Raw genomic sequence first — 19,041 nt, forward strand, 5'->3', positions numbered from 1 at the left:
TGGTGGCGGGCGCCTGTAATCCCAGCTACTAGGGAGGCTGAGGCAGGAGAATCGCTTGAACCCAGGAGGCAGAGGTTGCAGTGAGCCGAGATTGCACCACTGCACTCCAGCCTGGGCAACAGAGCGAGACTCCGTCTCAAAAAAAAAAAAGAAAAAAAGAAAAAGAAAAAAAAATTGAGGAACCCTCTATGCTGTTTTCTAAAGCAGTGGAGCATTTTACATTCCCACCCTTAACATTTTGTTTCTTTTCTTTGACTATACTGAGGTGCCGAGCTGGCTCAAATCCCAACGCAATCTTAAAGAGGAGTAAAGGGGGTGATGGAGGACATCTTTGCTTCATTCCTTATCTTAAAGGGACTGCTTTCTATGTTCCTCCTTAACTATACTTGCTAGATTTTTTTTTTTTTTGTAGATGTCCTTTTTCAAGTTAAAAAAAAATGTCCTTCTAAAAATATGCTAAGGCCTTTTTAATGTCATACATTATATAGATGTTTAATTCTATTTTTTTTCTTTATTAAGTTACTTTTAAATCTGTTACTACAGTGAATTTTATTAATAACAATTCTAATAGTAGTCAACTTGCTGGAATAAACCCAACTTGATCATGATGTATCACTTTTATTATTCATTGCTGGATCTGGTTTGGTAATATCTGTTCGGAATTTTTACATGCATGTTCATAAAGTGAGATTGAATTGGCCTGTAGTTCTCTTTCTGCTTGTGTTCTTGCAGTTTGGGTATCAAAGTTATATTGGCCTCATAAAATGAACTGAGAGTGTTTTGTTTTCTTCTCTCTGTGTAGGAATGGTGAGAATGAAAATGTTGTTTCTTGAATATTTAGTAGCATTCAGATTGAGCCATTTTGACTTGGTTTCTTTATGAGAAAAATTTTGACTGTTGGTTGTATTTCTTTTACAGGTAAAGGATGATTCTGATTTTGTGTTTCTCTTTGAGTTGGTTTTGCTAAGTTCTGTCTTTCTAGGAAGTCATCCACTATATTAAAGTTCTAAAGTGTGTTGACAGCAGTTCTTATTCCCTCTTGTATTTCTCTGTAGCATCTGCAGTTATGTTCTTGTTTTCTTTCCATTTGTGTGTTTTTAAAAAAAAATGAACCATGCTTTTTCCAATACATAGTTTTTGTGTTTTATCTTGTTAATCTCTTTTGTGTGTTTCTCTATTTCATTAATTTCTGTCCTTTTAATTTCCTTCCTTCTACTTCTGTGGGTCTTTGATTCAATTCGATCTTAGCTCCATTTTGAGCCTTCTCATTTTGGTTTTTAAGGCAAGCACTTAATGCTGTACGTTTCCTTCCAAGTATTGTATCCCATGTGTTTGATGTAAAAAACTAGATGGTGAAATTTTTAATTTCAATTATGATTTCTCCTTTGACCCATATATTGTTGTGTTATTAAATTTCCAAGTGAGTGAACTTTTCTAATTATGTTACATGCTTTGTTTTCCAACTTAATTGCATTGCAGTAAGAAAAGTGGTCGGGCGGATTTCAGTCCTTTGAAGTGTATTGGTTGAGCCTTATGTTTGGGGTGTGTCAATCCCAGCAACTGTTCCATGTGTGCTTGAAAGAAGTGTGTCTTTTCCAAATGTCAGATGCCATAAACGCCCATTAATTCAAGCTCCGTAGTTTTACTGTTCGCATCTTCCACTTTCTGATTTTGTCTGTTTCATCTACTAATAACTGAGAAATGTGTTAAAATCTACTATGATGATAGATTTAAAATTTCTCCTTTTAATTCTGTCAGTCTGGCCTTGTATATCATGAGGCTATGCATAATTCATATACATATATACATAAATTTAGAATCAGTACCTTTTCCCAGTAAATGGAATTATCATTAGTAGGAAATTTCCTTATTTTGAGTAATACTTGTTGCTTGAATTCTCCTTTGATATTAATATGACTATACTTGCCTGCTTTGGGTATTTTCCTGGTCTATCTTTTCCACTGTTTGACTTTTAATCTTTCTGTGCTTTAGGTGTTTCTGTTGTAATAAGCACATAGCTGAATTTTGTTTTGTTTCTAAACTATAACAAAACCTTAACTGGAGACTTTAGTCCACTTATGCTTACTGTGATTAGTGATTTGGTTTTATTGACAAATCACATTTTGAACATTTGATCTGCTCCATTTTACTTGCTCCTTTCCCCTCTCTTCCTTCATTTGGACTCTTCTCTATTTCCACTGAAGGTATACACTGATCTCGTCTATTGGTGTTTGCCTTATTTCATACATATTAATAAGTTAAAGGGACTCAATAGCCATAGTGTTCTCCTGGACAATACATGGGCCTTGCATTCCCCCTTCCAACTTACATGTGACTGCAACTTGGCATTTTAAATCTAGTCTGCTTTATTTTCCCTGCAAATTATCTTTGTTTCATCATCAGTGGTTTGTTTAGATTGTCACATAATTATCTTAGCTCACTGTCTCTCCTTAAAACTCAGCCCATGCATCTGAGATCATTTTCCTTCGGTTTGAATCATATCCTTCAGAATCCATTTAGTGAGGGTCATTTGGTGGTAAACTCTCAAATTTGCTTGGCACTTTCCCATGTTTTACTTGGCATAAAATTCTTGGTTATTTAATCAATACTTTGAATTTATTTTACTGTCTCTGGTTTCCATTGCTGATGTTAAGCATTTCATTACTCATCTAATAGCCATTCCTCTGTAGGAGATACTGTCCTCTTCCATTGTTTTGACACCGACTTGTCTTGTTATCTATATCCACATCTATGTCCATAAATATTAATGTTTGAAGTTTGTTGGGCTTAATCTGAGGATTGGTGTCTTTCGAACAATTTGGAAAATTCTCCTCCATTTTCTTCTTTGAATAGCATCTCTCCCTCATTCTATTAGATCTTTCTGGAATGTTGTATTCACGTATGTAAATTTCAATTATATTTTTCCTTTCTTATTCAAATATGCTTGGGCTATATTTCTTGTTCCCTGTTCAGACTTTCAAGTTTCTCATTTCTTTAAATGTATAAAACACTCTTATATTTTTGTCATTTCCAGTATCAGAGGTCGTTGTGAATCTTTTTGCCTACCATCTATGGTTTCTCACTCATAGTGACTGTCTCCTTGATTTCATGTAATTTCTTTTTGTTTTTGAGACGGAGTCTTGCTCTGTGGCCCAGGCTGGAGTGCAGTGGCGTGATCTCCACTCACTGCAAGCTCCGCCTCCCGGGTTTATGCCATTCTCCTGCCTCAGCCTCCCGAGTAGCTGGGACTACAGGCGCCCGCCACTGCGCCCAGCTAATTTTTGTATTTTTAGTAGACACAGGGTTTCACCGTGTTAGCCAGGGTGGTCTCGATCTCCTGACCTTGTGATCTGCCCTCCTCGGCCTCCCAAAGTGCTGGGATTACAGGCGTGAGGCACCACGCCCGGCGATTTTATGTAATTTCTAACCATGACCTGCTTATTCTTTTTGGAATGTTGTTTTTAAGAAACACTTGAAAGCTAAGTTAAGTTTAATTTCTCCAGACAGCACCGGCATTTTCTTTTGCTAGTGGCTTGGGGTGCAATGCAGTCTACCAAACTGGGACCACCTTAAATTCTGTGCCTGTGGATTTACAGACCAAACAGGGACACCTTGTACTTACTGTTCTCAGTCCACTCCCACCAAACTGAAATTTGAAAGAAAGCATCCTCACTGCCCACTTCTGTGTGATGGATTTATTTCTCATTGGCCCGTGCACAAAGGTAGAGCCTTTTGGGAGCTCAGTTTGATGCAGGGTAATCTGGCCTAAACTTTATCTTCTGTCCTGAGCCCTTGGCAGCTTTCAAAGATTCTCAAGCTCTACATGATTCTGCAGATATTTTCAAGCAAAAGCTCGTTTTCCCTTCCTTTTGGGACTCTGCAGATTCTTTATCTATCATCCAAGGAAAGTGTATATAAAATAATATCCAGCATTTCACTTGCTCCCATTCAGGGGTTTATTTACATTAACCTGTCATACTGCTGGAGACGGAACTCCTATTTGGTCATTTATTTCAAACCAAACATTCTTTACCTTTTTTGTCTCTGGAAATCTTTAAGAATAACAATTGTAAATGCATAAAACCAAGTACATAGGATTACAAAGGAAATCAATTATATTGAAAAAGTTTCCAACCTTTTAAAAGACAAATTTATGAGACAGTAATAAATGTGTTTCTTCATGCTGTAAGTAACAAGACTTACTGGTAGGTGTACAGCTATTGTAATTTCAAAGTAGTGGAAGTAAATGACATTTTGAAACAATTGTAACAACTATAATGTGATGATATATCTGATTTCTATACGTGGCAGAATCCCGGCTAAGAGCTATTTCCATCACAGTTTATTGCCTACATTTGTAATTGAAGAAAAGGCTAAATTTGAGTTAGGGGTTAGTAGAAACAAATAGGTTCATTTTTTTCCCCATTCAAGTTCATGAGACCCCTTATTTAAAGGGATATCCACTCCAGTTCCTGTAATATATCCAGAGAGAAAGTTTCCAGTTATTCTTAGGATAGAGATGAAATCCCCTGATGTGTTTTATGAGACCTGGCCCCCTCCCTACCTGCTAATATTCCTGTTTTCAATCCCCCTTGCTCTGCACTTCAGCCAACCCTGCTAGACTCTGAACCCCAGGAAAAGCTCACACCTGTTTTTGCTCACTATAAAACCCTCAGAGCCTAGTACAGAGCCCATCAGAGTAAGTGAGCTTTAATACGTGTCGAATGGATCCCGACCACACCAAGGAAGGGAAAAATGGATCTAGTCTCATTTTTACATATGAAGAAGATGATGGCCAGAGAGGTTGAATGACGAACAGCTCCTGGGATACAAGGTGAGTTAGGAACAGAGGAGGGGTTATGACTCAGATGTGGAGGTCTTTCCCATACCACATTATTCCTCTCCCTTGTCCCCACCACCCATTAGCTTATTTATGTCCCACCACAGCAGGGTCTCACCTACTCCCTCCCAAGTATGCCTCTTGGGCCTGGAGTTTCTTGAACCTATACCTGGCTTGGCAACAGCAAACTAACATTTTCTCCCACTCAACCACTGCCCTTGCAGCTAGCTACCTGTGAACAGCAGTGTGCTGTGACTACAGGTGAGATTTCAATCCTGTCAGGTGTGAAGCTTGTTTATTATTATTATTATTATTATTATTTTTATTTTTATTTTATTTTTGAGACAGGGTCTCACTCTGTCACACAGGCTGACGTGCAGTGGTGTGATCATGGTTCACTGCAGGCTCGAACTCCTGGGCTCAAGCTATCCTTCCACCTCAGTCTCCTGAGCAGGGGTATGCCACCATGCCCAGATAATTAATTTTTTTGAAAAGACAGGATCTCGCTATGTTGACCAGGCTGGTCTTGAACTCCTGGTCTCAAGCAATCCTCATGCCTCAACCTCCAAAGTACTGGGATCACAGGTGTGAGCCACAGTGCCCAGCAGTTTAAGTTGGCCAGAGACCCTTGGCCATGAGCTTTGCAAATCATATCCCCTGCTCCCCTAAGGGCCCGTTTTTAACAAGCAGCACTGTCTTCTTCTGTGGATCAGAATTACTCGCCAGGATTTCATAAACCAGAGACATTTTATATAAAGCTGATTCTTCCACAGAGGACAAGAACCCCTACTGTAATATACAGACCAAGAGCTACAGATTAAAGACAGAAAGATGGTGTGTGAACAGGCGTTGCTATCCCTACCCCCATCTTTTTAAAGAGAAGACTGAGTCCCAGAGAACCCACGCTGGGGACGTCAAGCCTAGAAGAGCAGAGTCCAAGGACTGGCCTGACTGCTCATCTTCAAACATCTGAAGGGCTGTCAAGAGGAAAGTCTTTGTCTTGTTCTTGGAGAGCCCCAAGGGCACAACCAGGCCCCATGAGTGGCTGCTCAGTGAAGCCAGTTTTTGCTCAGAATTCTGATAATGGAATGGGCGCTTCACAAAGCTAAGTGCTTCCAGCAGGGCGAGTGAACAGTTGTAAAAACTGTTTATAGAAATTCCTGCGTTTGAAGATGAAAGTTTCCTAAAGTCTGAAGCCAATGGGATACCCAATGGTGATTTTCAAGTACAACAGCCACTCACTGCTCTATCCCTGCTGAGCCTTTAGGAAGAGATCTAGTCCCTGATTCCTCTGAAACTTCCACTAAAATAAAACTAGTAGTGTACAAATATAAGGAGTGGTAGCAAGGCTAGATACCGGAAATCCACTGCCCCCCTCAGGCTAAGGCTCTGGGAAGGCAGCTGACTTGCCTATAAACCAGGCTGATGCTTTTCTAGCAGTTTCCTGATCTACCCTGCTTCTCCTGTCAGGTTACTGCAGCAAACAGGGAAACAGGTAAGTACAGTCCGGAACTGGGACTTATAAAGAGTTGTGTTGGCCGGGCGCGGTGGCTCAAGCCTGTAATCCCAGCACTCTGGGAGGCCAAGACGGGCGGATCACGAGGTCAAGAGATCAAGACCATCCTGGCTAACACGATGAAACCCCGTCTCTACTAAAAAATACAAAAACTAGGCGGGCGAGGTGGCGGGCACCTGTAGTCCCAGCTACTCGGGAGGCTGAGGCAGAAGAATGGCGTAAACCCGGGAGGCGGAGCTTGCAGTGAGCTGAGATCCGGCCACTGCACTCCAGCCTGGGCGACAGAGCGAGACTCCGTCTCAAAAAAAAAAAAAAGAGTTGTGTCTTTCCAATGAGGTACCTTTTTTTTCTGCCCTTGCCTAATACACCTAACATAAGATGACCTGGAGAAAGAAAAGCACACTACTATGTCATTGCACCTCCACAGGGTTAAAATGGCACCAAGGAGAAGCCCACGCAAGCAGCAATTGTAGCATCTATGAAGCAAGTGAGTCAGACTCCACTGCAAATGATGTGTTGTGCCTTTGATGTGATTTCATGCTTTACTGCTGCTTCTGTTTTTAAATTGAGTTCTCTCATCTTACTCTTTTTTGATTTCGAGATCCCTTTCTCTTCTTGCTGAGAAACAAATTTTGTGAAAATAAACTGGGTAAACTGGGGCATAGTAAGCATCTATTACTGAAGAAGCCCAAATGCAGAGAGGAACCCCATTGAATGGGTCCTTCCTGCACTAACAGATGGATTTTGCCTCCTGCCATTTGATCTTGAAGTTGGGAATAAAGAGCATGGTTAACTGTCCACAGTGACCTCTCCAGCTGCCCAGCATGCTCAGGCACAGTTGTTCTAGGAAGCAGTGAAGAAACACTGTATCACCATTTCTGCCTCACATTTGCATATTACATCACTGCAACCTATCACCTTTCAAAGCGGGAAAATCAGGTGTTATCACCTTCACCCATATATATTCTCAATGACAAGCTTTTAACACTGAATGAACAAAATTCCATTTTTAGTAATTATTACTGATTCCTTAGTCCTTTTCAATGCCTTTTAAGTTTTCCTCCCTTTATTTAAATATAATCTTTCAAATTCAAGCTTTGTCAGATAGACAACAGGCATAAATGATACAGGTGAAATATTTAATGTGATTCAGCATTATGTGCTATGATCATGAGATTTTTTTATAAAGATTTTCAAATATTGAGCTAGTCTTTGCATTCCATGAATAGTCCCCACTTGGTAATAATTCTTTTTATATACTCCTGTATTCAATTTGCTAACATTTTATTAAAACTTTTTGCATCTGAATGAATTTGGAATACTGGTCTGTATTCTCTTGTACTCTTTGGTTTTAGTATCAGGGTATATTATTGGCTTTATAAAAAGAGTTCGGTAATGTTCCTTTCTCTTCTAGTTTCTGGGGGAGATTGTATAGAATTGGTGTGAATTCTTTAAATGTTTGGCAGAATTCTCCAATCTTTCAGGGCCTGGAGCTTTTTTTTTTCTTCAGATTTTAAACTATGAATTAAATCATTAAATAAGCTATTCAAATTACAAATTTCATACTGGGAATTTCCTAGGATACGTTTCCTACGAATTTGCCCATTTCATCTGAGTTTTCAAATTTATGTACACAGAGTTGTAGCTAGTATTCCCTAGTTATCTTTTCAATGTCTATTAAGTGACATCCCTTGTCTCATTCCCATTAATGGTGTCTTCTGTTTTGTCAGTCTTATTAGAGGTTTGTGGCTTTTATTATTTAAAGAGCAGTAATTTGTTTCATTGATATTCTCTGTTGCTTTTTGTTTTCAATACTGATTTCTGCACTTATTATTTCCTTCTTTCTGCTTGCTTTGGGCTTACTTGGCTCTTCATTTAAATTTCTTGAAGTAGAAGCTCAAATTATTGAGATTTTTTTTCCTCTACTGATACTGGAATTTTAGTGCTACAAATTTTCTTTTCAGCACAACTTTAGCTGCATCTCACAAATTTTGACATTTTTATTCAGTTCAATATATTTTCAACAATTATTATTATTGAGACTCTCTCTTTGGCTCATGGCTTATTCAGAAGTATGCTGCACTGTTTCCAAGTGTTAGGATATTTTCCTGTTATCTTTCTGTCACTGATTTCTAGTTTGACCCCATTGTGGTCCCTCAGTCTTATTCCAGTTCTTTTAAATGTGTTGAAGTTGTTTTATGACCAGGACATGTTCTACCTTGGTATATGTTCAGTGGGCAACTTGAAAATGTGTATGCTGCTACTGTTCTGTGGTGTCCTATAAATGCAAATTAGATCCTGTTGGTGGATGTTGACTTCAATATCCTTGCTGATTTCCTGTCTAGTTACCCTACAAACTGTTGAGAATGGTACTTAAGTCTCCAACTATAATTTTGGGTTATCTATTTCTCTTCTACGGTCTACCAGTTTTTGCCTCACATATTTTGCAGCTGTGTTACTTGCTGCATACACCTTTATGACTACTGGATCTTTTGGGTGGACTTATCCTTTTATTATAATGTCATGCTCCTCTGACCTTTGCAATTTTTTTTCTTCTTCTTCAGAAATTTATCTTGTTTAATATTAATGTAGTCACTCCTGCTTTCCTCTGATTTTTGCATAGTATATTTTTTTCTATCCTTTTACTTTCAACCTACATATACTGTTTTAACTGAAGTTTCTCATAGACAGCACATAGTTGGGCCATTTAAAAATATACTCTTAATTGGTGCTGAGACCATTTACACTTAATTATTGTTGTGTTAAAGTTTAAATCTGCCATTTTACTTTGTTTTATAGTTTTCATGTTCTCTTCCCTGCCGTTGTACTTTTTTTTTTTTTAAAGCATTCTATTTGTGCATTTGAGTACATTTCTTTGTATAGCTTTTTTTGCTGGTTGCTGTAGGCATTACATTACATATAACTCACCAGAAATCTACTAGTGTCAACTTTTGCCTATTTGGGTGAAGTGTAGAAATGCTACCTCCCTTTACCTTATGATATGTAAAATATAGTTGACTATTTCCTGTACATAGACAGCCACATGAGAATGTTACAATTTTTGCTTCAAACGTTAAACATAATTTAGAAAACTTACAAGGAAAAGGAAAGCCTGTTGCATTTGTTGATATTTTCATTCTATGTTCTTTCTTCTTGCTTGATGCCACAAGATTCCTTGTTTCCTGTTTAGATAACTGTTGTTATTTTAGAGGTCTGCTCATTTACATTTCTCATAATTTTCCTTCATCTGAGAATGTCTTGATTTCCTCTTCATTCTTGAAGGACATTTTTGCTGGATATAGAATTCTGAATTGACAGTTTTCTTTCAGCACTTGTGTCACTTATTTCTGGCCTCAGTGGTTTCCACTGAAAAACCTGCTACCACTCTAATTGCTTTGCCCCTGGGGGTAAGGTGTCATTCTGCTCTGGCAGCCTTAGGGACCATGTCTTTGCCTTTAATTTTCAGTTTAAACATGATATATCTTGGCATGTATTTCTTTGGGTTTATCTTCTTTGGTGGTTACTCAGCATTTTGATTTTTTTTTTTTTTTTTTTTTTGGTCAAATTTGGGAAATTGTCAGCTCTTCTTCCTTAAATTTTCTTCTCCATCCTTTTTCTTCTTTCTAGGATCCCAATGACACAACAGATGCTTTGTTCCATGTATCTCCAAGGCTCTGTTCATTTTGTCAGTCTATTTTCTATTTGTTATTTAGACTGGGTAATTTTGATTGTTATATCTTCTGTTCTCTCTACTCTGCTGTTGAACTTATCCACAGGGCTTTTTATCTGTTATTTTTTCAGTTCTAAAATTTCCATTTAGTTCTTCGTATCTTGTCTTTGCTGAAATTTTCTATTCATGTTTCAACCATATTTATAATTGCTGATTGAAGTATTTTTACAATGGCTGCTTTAAAACTTAATTTGTCTGATAATTCTAATGTCTGTGTGATCTTGGTGCTGGCATCTGTTGATTATCTTTTCTCATTTACCTTGAGATCTTCTTGGTTTCTGGTGTGAATAATTTTTGATTTAAACCTCATCAGTTCTGAGTGCTGTAAGACTCTGGGTCTGATTTAAATCTTGAATTTTAGCAGGCCTACTCTGACTGCTCCAGGGGGTGAAGTGGGGAACCTGCCTCTTTACTGCCAGGTAGCAGGTGGAAGCCCAGGTTTCCCTCCAGGCCTCCACTGGTAATATTCAGGCTGTCAGGGGTAGGGAGCTTGTTACTGTTCCCCATGTGGCCTTTACTGAGGTTGCCTTATTATTGCTGATTACTGAAAGTGCTGAAAGCCCTGACTCTCCACTAGGCAGCTGATGCCATGGGGTTGGGGTCAATACTACCCAGTGGAGATGCAAATCTCAGCTCAGGCCTTCTAGTCCCAAGCCTCTATAGGCCTTTGCTGACAGCATCAGAGCAAAGAGTGGGGGTGGGGGCAGGTTGAGGCATCTTGTTAAAGTTAGGTGAGGGTGGAGCTCCAGGCCCCACGTGGTCTTTGCTGGAAGGGATGGGGTAGGACTGTAGTGTTTTTCATGTGGTGTTTGGCTACAGTAGAGCCATTTCTGTTTAAAAGTTTTCCTTTTTACTAGGTTGCCCTTTCCCTGGTATGCTGGCAGCAGTGAATAGGTTTCTGTTGGGGTTTTTGACTGTGTCTGTTGGCACTCTTTGGTTAATAACTTATCCAGCTCCAAGGCTAGCAATATAGAAGGCAAAAAGAAAACCCAGGGAACTCACTACTTGTATTAGTTTGCTAGGAGTGCCGTGACAAAATACCAGAGACTGGGGGGCTTAAGCAACAGAAATTCCTTTTTCTCACAGTTCTGGAAGCTAGAAGTCCAAGATCAATAGGTGTTGACAAGTTTGGTTTCTCCAAGGCCTCTCTTGTGGGCTGAGATGGCTGCTTTCTTGCTGTGTTCTCACATGGCCTTCTCTCTGTGCATGCATATCTCTGGTGTCTAAATTTTCTCTTCTTACAAGGACACCAGTCAGACTGAATTAGGACTCACCCTAAAGAACTTATTTTAACATAATCACCTTCAGAGGCCTAATTTATATAGTTACATTCTGAGGTCCTCTGGGTTAAGACTTCAACATACATTTTAAGGCAACACGGTTCAGCCCATATCACCACTGCATTCTTCCTCAGGTCCTGAGGTGCCTGGCTGGTCTACCTTTTTCTATCTACTTTCAGCATCTTATGCTTGTTTTACATATAATGTCAGAATTTTAAATTGTACTTAGTAGGAAGATGAGGGAAAGTATGTCTATTTTCTAAAAATGGTAGAGTCTCTTCCTTGCATTTTCCTTTATCTTCATTTCTTTAAAAACTGACCTCCCCTCATTAGTACATGGTAGAGCCACCTGTATTGACTCTTACATCCTGGAATTCTACACCACATCACATTAGTTTTACTTCAAGTAAAATGTGTATAAAATACAGAAACTTAAAATTCAGCAGCACCAAAATAGCAAGACATTTTAAAAACATTGTTCTTGATAATAATATCTTTACTTTTTTCTTTCCCACAACACAATTGTAGATAAAAATGACTCTTGTTCTCCAAAGTGGCCAAGGTCCAAGCAGGACACACTCAGGGCTTTTTAATACAGAGAAAACGTGGATTAATCACGGTGATTAGAACCAAGTCTTGCTGCTGTCTCTGAAGCTCAGTGCATCACACCCCAGATACTATGGCATCAGTTCTCAGGGTAATATAATCTTTCAACTCCCTTACAAAGGTAACAACCAACCACTGAGAATATCTGGATAAAGTCAACAAACCACTTTAAACAGATGAACTGAAGCATTAAAACTCACAACTCTTTTGCCCTAGGAAACTGCTGAGGATTTTCTAGATTTCCCAGTCTTAAGAGACCAAACTGTAGCTCACAGTCATCACCAGACCAGCATTTCACTCAATACACCTTTTAGACTGAGAACAAAGTCAAGCTCACACATAACTAAGAACCATGAACCAGAACGGTGGCCTATGAAGCACCAGAGCTGTGATAAGAGATGCTGTCAGGGCTGGAGCAGAGTGCCACAAGAGTCACAAGAGTCCAGCTGGGCCAGTGGGCTGGGCTCAGTACCTAAGAGGGTGTAGTGGAAATCCAGTGTGTTCAGTCTCTAATCTGCACCTTGCTTAAGCCCATTATGACGGTCACCGAAGTTAGTAAGAGCAGCTGTACCAGTCTCATCCCTGCAAGCAATAGCAGTGATGCCTCAACCGGGAGCCAATCCTGAGATGCCGGAGCACCACTGTGTTAGTTGTTCGGGCTGCTAGAACAAAATACTTCAGATTGGGTACTTTATAAACAATATAAATTTACTGCTGGTAGTTTTGGAAGCTGGGAAGCCCAGGATCTAGGTGCTGGCAGATTTAGTGTCTAGTGAGGGGCTGTTCCTCATAGATAGCACCTTCTTGCTGTGTCCTTAAAACATGGCAGAAGACGCAAAAAAGCTCCCTAGAGCCCTTTAGTGCCTATAAAAGGAACTACAAAAGTTCCTTTTTTGTAGGCACTAAAGGGCTCTGCCCTCATGGCCTAATCCTCTTAAGCATCCTACCTCTTAATGCTATTGCACTGGGGATTAGGTTTTAACTCATGAATTACAGGGGACACAAACATTCAGACCACAGTAACCATGGCTCTGTCTACCCATTCATCCCTTTCCAGGCCCCTCAACTCCACTTCCCTCTCTTCCCAGGACATTCATGGGAATGAACCTTACACTACAACCTTGACGCATTACTTGTTTCTTTAGGGTAAATTAGATATAACTCCTCTTCCCCTTCCCCCTCCCTCCCCTGAAAATATTGCATGAAAATCACAGGCAAGAAAACCAAAGAATGAACCTCATGGAAGAATTCCAGATATTAACTAGCAAGTAACAAGGTAAGAGAATTCTGGACCCTGGGGCCTTTAGGTTCTCCCAGATTGCACTGTAGAACTTAACCCCTGCAAATTCTCAGCGGTCCCTGTCTATACTCCTTCTTCAATGTCTTGGTCACCATTAGTAATTCCCAAATAAGCTTCCCAGCTCTGTTAATCCCATCTCGGTAAACGGTATGTCACTTACTTCTGGCTAAAATAATTAAAATTATAAATAAGAAACCATCTTTGATTCCTCTTTCTCTCTCACACCACATCCAATCTAGCACTGACCCTAGTTCCAGAATCTTCTGGAGAATTTAGCATGAAAAAGACACAAAACCACATCGTCCTCTGCCCTGCCCAAGATTGGGATTCCAAAAATATGTCCAATTAAGAAGAATCCCAAGGTGGTTGTAAAGGACAGGCAAGTCTAGCTTACACTGGTTAGGTATCTTAGGATCTCTCATTTTTAAATGCTTGTGATACATAGAAACCTTTATCCTCGCAGCGCCTGCTCAGGTTTGTGTTGCTGTCACGCGGAGCCAATCTGCTTGGAAAATGTGGAGCTTTAACGTATCGCATTGTTCTTCCATTTATTAAGACGAAAAACGAAATGCTAACACTGAACCTTGAAAGGGTTCTTATTGAAAACATAAGCTCTCAGAGTTTTCACTCAATAAGCCTAGTTCACAAATCTCTCCAGAGGAGACAACTTGCACCTTTTTTTCTCCATCTGGTCTGTGTTGCCAAGGAAGGTCACAAAACTGATTCTAACCCTGGCTAAGATCTGAAAACGTCACATGACAGTGAACACTATATGCATACACTCAGCCCGAGTAGCATATAAATGTTTTCAATCGCTACATATCAGATTACACAGTGCACAAACCTGAATGTTTTCAGATTTTCTTTTAAACTACATTTTCCAGTATTTTCCTTAGCAGTCCAACAAGTGCCATGCCGAAGCAGAAAGACAACCTTTAAAACTGGAAGTCCATGACTGGTAAGTTTCCATATTTTATTAAAATAGCATATTTAACCATGGTTAACCAAGAATATGTTAACTTTGTCCCCCTCAACCCGCCCCCGCCCCAGATACGCAGCAAAACACAGTAGTGATTTCAAATATCCTTGATCATGACCAACAGGAATATTTCAAAGTCTTAAGTTTGCAACTCAAAAGTAGACCTTGGAAAAACTCTGAATGAAAAGAGAAACATAAAGCTCTCACACAGAATTCTTTTATCTGCCCTAAAGTCAATGCCGGTGCACCACCCACCTGACAGTACTGCTAGGATTTTTCTTTATGCATAGTGTAACGACTCATTTATTAAGTACCCACTTTTATAAATAAAATCGGCATTTTTCGTCCCGTTTAATGTTCCTTTTCAGCTTCACAAAGAAACCAGTAAATAAAACTGTCAACGACAGTCACAACATATGCTCTCACAGCAAGATAAAAAACTTGAAAATATGCAGAGATGCATCTACGCTATTTTACATAAAAAGAGAGATTCAAAAAGTGCAAGGCAAAATCTGCAGTTTTTTGAGGGGAGCTTTTAGGCACATCCATTTCATTAAAGCAAGCTTCAGAATGAAATTCCAGTTTGTTCTTCATGACACCTGTTAAACTCTTTCTTTAAACAACAACAAAAAAAGCCAAAAATACATCCCATCAAGTGTACAATGGTAGTCTTGTGTCCTAAAAGTGAGGAGTTCAGTTGTGGCGAGTCCGTCCTTTCTTTATTCTGGCAGGCTTTGGTTTGGGGATGTACTGATTATTTGCCTGGTACTCGAGTTCTTTACGGAAGTAGTGAATTGCTTTGTTTAAACCTTCCTCTAGCGGGACCTGTTTAAAGGGAAAGCGAGAAAGGGAGACAAGGTCACATTGACAGAAGGGCATCGCAGGAAGGAAGTGCCACCTTGCAGCCAGTCGGGCCTCCTTCAGAGGAACGCACACAGAACCACGCTTTGGTTGTGACAGCATCCAGCATCCAGCATCACGGCCAACCGAGAGAAGCCAGAGGTCCTTCAGGGCCACTTTCAGAATGTAATGTGGAGCTAACAAGTGTCACTCTTACTGAAGCAAAGTGAGCTCCGCCCACAAAAGACCCCAACCACCTCTTGCCAGTATAATGTCTGCTCCGGTTTCAATCAGCTGGCAAGACTGTTTTTCAGATAATGCCCATGTGTCCCATTCTTTCAGAAGAAATCCACCTTGAAGTGGCGGGAAGATGCTTTGGGAAGGTGATCGGCATCTGATCAACACAACTGATTCTCCCACGTGACATCAGCCCTTTACACTGCCCAGCGGATCGTGGCCCACCTGCAGCCCCGCCATACTAAGAGGCTGAGTCTGAGAGGGGACCCACGGCAGCCCACACCACAGAAAGCAACCTTCATCTGCAGCTGCTTTGCAGCCAACAGGAAACCAGCGAGATCAACTGCTGAGTAAGAGCAGAAAGAGAAAAGGTGAAGGGAGGCACTGCCAAGGGGTGCTGGGGCACCACTGGCGGAGAAGGTCTGTCTGTCAGCTTGACTGTGGGGATGGTTTCACAGGTGTCAAAATAGATGAAAACTTATCAAACTGTATCTTCTAAATATGGGCAGTTTGCAGTATGCGAATTATAGCTCAACAAGCTGTTAAACACACACACTTGGGACAATTAAGATGGATAACGCCTGTAAGTTTCTTTGGATCATATCCCTCAAAAATTTATTACAAATTAAAACTACTACTAGGAGAGAAACCAGTGGTAGATGGCTCACATTCCAAGAATGTTAGAATACTGTAGGTCTAAATTCCAGAAAAATAAAGATACTGAGCATACACACACCTCACATCAAAAGCAAGAGTTAATACCTAGCGAATGCACATTTAACTCTTCAAAAAATATTTTGTTTAAAAATATAGGTTCTCCTTACAAAGGGACCAATGGCCCCTTACAAAGCTTCAAAACACAAGAAACTACCTAAGCTGCTATAACTCGTTTTGCACAGCTTGGGATTATTAGATTTTGTGAAGTCTGGGTATAATTGTATTTTTATTTCATTCAACAAATATCTGTGGCTTTTAGCAGATCACTTAGACTTGGACATCACAGAATGAAATAAGGATCATCAGGCTGGAACTCTCGTGTCCCTTTAAAGTTCAATATTCTAGGATTCTACTCAGCTCTCACTATGCACATTTTAAAAAGGTAAACGGAGCTCTCAACTGAGTCCCTGACTCTCTGACTGCGCCACAACCCATGGGCCACGCCAAGACGCTCCTACATTGGCCGAGCACCCAGTGTGTGTCAGGTCTGACAGGTGCTGGGCTCCTGCTGGACACAGGGCCACACGCCTCTGCCCAAGGGGAGCCTGAGTTTCAGTGGGGCACATGAGGGTGGGCAAAGAGGGAACAGCCAGGCAGAGCTGACAGTAAATGAGGTAGGCTTGCTTTTGTAGATGCGGCCGGCCCAGCCAACCTCCCTACACAGGTGGTCTCTGAAGGACACAGGCAGCCCTGAGGGCGAGCGTTCTCCGGCGGGGAGGAGTCTGCAGTCACCCAAGGCAGGAAGGGCACAGCAGGAAGCAGAGCAGAGGCAGGCTGGGTTCAGGCTCAGCACCAGGGGGGCGGCAGCTGCTCCCACCCTGCCCCCTTCAGACGACAAGGTGGCATGCAGTTCCCCTTCTTCCACACCCTTCAGTCTCACATGCTTCCAACCAGGGGCTCCACTGTGGGGCTGATGCAGACCACCTGCTCCTGACCTGGCCCCGCACACTCGAGAGGCAGGCAACCGGGGCCACGCAGGGCTCTGAGTGTGCGCTGCCAGTGCTCTCGGCACGTCGTTCACAGTCAGCCGTGTGTGTGTGTGTGTGTGTGTGTGTGTGGGGAGTGTACGTATATGGAAGCGGAGTGTGTGAATGTGTGTGTGTGAGTGTGCGTGTGAGTGTATGAATGTGAGAATGTGTATGATAGTGTGAATGTGTATGTGTGAAAATCAGTGTGAGTATACATGTATTAAGTGTGTTCGTGTAACAGTGCATATATGCCAGTGTGGCAGACAGTGTGAGAATATGTGTGTACAAGTGTTTGTATGACAGTGTGTGTGTATGAGAGTATGAGAGTGTGTGTGTGTGTGTGTGTGTGTGTGTGTGTGTGTAATTTTACGAAAACAGAGGCCCAGAGCAGGGGCCTCCAGCCGCTTCCCAGGTAACATTCTCTGAGACTCCTGATACAGGAGAGGCTGTTTACTGCTTGGAGAAAACCCTCTATCTGCCTGGATGCCGAGCCCACCTTGCTCCCCTGGGGGCTGCCTGACAAGGGTCAGTGCCTACAGGACAGCAGAGACAGGACACGGGAGGCCCCTCCCCACAAGGCAGCATTAACTCCCTGCACTTACCACGGGCTCCCACCCCAGCATCAGCTTCGCTTTTTTGATGTCTGGTTTTCTTTTCTGTGGGTCATCCTGGGCTTCGGAGAGAAACTGAATTTCACTTCCGCTACCTGAGATGTTTAAAGAAAAAAAGGTAGGCGAGAATCACAAAGCACGGGGAAGCGCGGCCTTACCATCCACATCAAAGTCAAACCCCATATGCAGTGTGAATAGGGTGCACGCGGTGGAGATGCAGTTCTCGAGAAGCCCCAGAGCTCCCGAGGGACTGTCCTGCATGGAAGTCCAGGGAACGCTCCTGCAACCGCTGCGGCCAAGCTGACTGTGCAGGCGCCCGGCAAGAGCCTGGTGGGAGGCACGTTACTCTGTCTCAACAGGCCTGAGTTTCCGCCCAGTACAAGAGGGCTGCTCCAAGGCAGACCACCCACACCAGGTAACAAGTGAGACGTGCCCACTGAGCATGACCCCAGTGTGAGACCACAAACGTGGTGTGGGGCCATCCCTGAGGTGGATGCCCCAAGTGGGCCACACTTGGTGCTTGGAGCCTGGACAGCCCTGAGACTCAAGATGTGCAGCCACCCAGCTGGAGGGACCTCTCAGAGGACGGCAAAGCCTGGCCTGTTCTGCACCCTTGCTGGGCCCAGGCCCCACTGGCCAGCAGAATACAGCCCCACCAGTGACTGTGGGCCAGACCTGCAGAAGAAAGCTTGTGGAGGCTTTCCCTGCCTCCCCGTCATGGAGGCCACATCGGAGACTCTGCAGCAAATCACCACCACGGGGGGTTCAGGACGGTGTGCCACAAAGCTACACACAGAAGTACAGCAGGGAAGCTGCGCACCCCTCCCCCAAACCTTAGGTTTCAAATAGAGTTTCTCAAGCGTCAGCATGCACGGATCACCTGAAGAGCCTGTCAACATGCAGATCCTGATCTGGGGGCCTGGGCTAGGGTGTGAGAGTCCAAATTTCTAACAGGCACCCAATGCTACTGCTGCGCTGGCCCACGGGCCTCACTCTGGGCAGTGAGGGTATGAAGGAGTGGATGGCAGAGAGCTGTGATCTGAGCCTGCCCCTTCCTCACGAGGGAGGAACACAGATTCAGGATGGAAAAGCTGAGAAGTGCATCGAAGCGGCTGTGGGAGCCGCAGATGATGCAGGCTACGTCTGAGGAAGACCACTGCCTCTACTGCCATGAGCAACGAAAGGATTCCAACTGTCCGCGGTGATTAGACCAACACCGGTAAATGGCAGCCTGATGCAGGAAGGGCACGCTGGAGGAATTAACCCAGCCAAGTGGGGTCTGAATGGTCACCTCAGGACACACTGTGGCATGCTCCTCCCTGGCCTACCTGCCAGTCCAGTCTGGTTGTGACTTCACTCAAATTTCAAGATTAACCCCAGACAACAGACATCCTCCAAGAGTCTGACTCCTCAGAGC

General features: G+C 42.2%; 1 protein-coding gene across 2 annotated transcripts in view; it reads right to left on the minus strand.

Moving 5' to 3' along the window:
• Nucleotides 1-14,233: 14,233 nt before the first annotated feature.
• UXS1 (UDP-glucuronate decarboxylase 1) overlaps nt 14,234-19,041 on the minus strand; it is a 94,791-nt gene continuing 89,983 nt past the window's right edge. For both annotated transcript variants that reach the window (XM_050754205.1, XM_050754206.1), the window contains 2 exons: nt 17,616-17,719; nt 14,234-15,076 (listed from right to left, as the gene is read on the minus strand). In XM_050754205.1, coding sequence (XP_050610162.1) covers nt 14,945-15,076; nt 17,616-17,719 — 236 coding nt within the window. In that variant the 3' untranslated portion in view covers nt 14,234-14,944. The remainder of the gene's footprint in view (nt 15,077-17,615; nt 17,720-19,041) is intronic.

The sequence above is a fragment of the Macaca thibetana genome, chromosome 13, assembly GCF_024542745.1.
Source record: "Macaca thibetana thibetana isolate TM-01 chromosome 13, ASM2454274v1, whole genome shotgun sequence".
NCBI classification, from domain to species: domain Eukaryota; kingdom Metazoa; phylum Chordata; class Mammalia; order Primates; family Cercopithecidae; genus Macaca; species Macaca thibetana.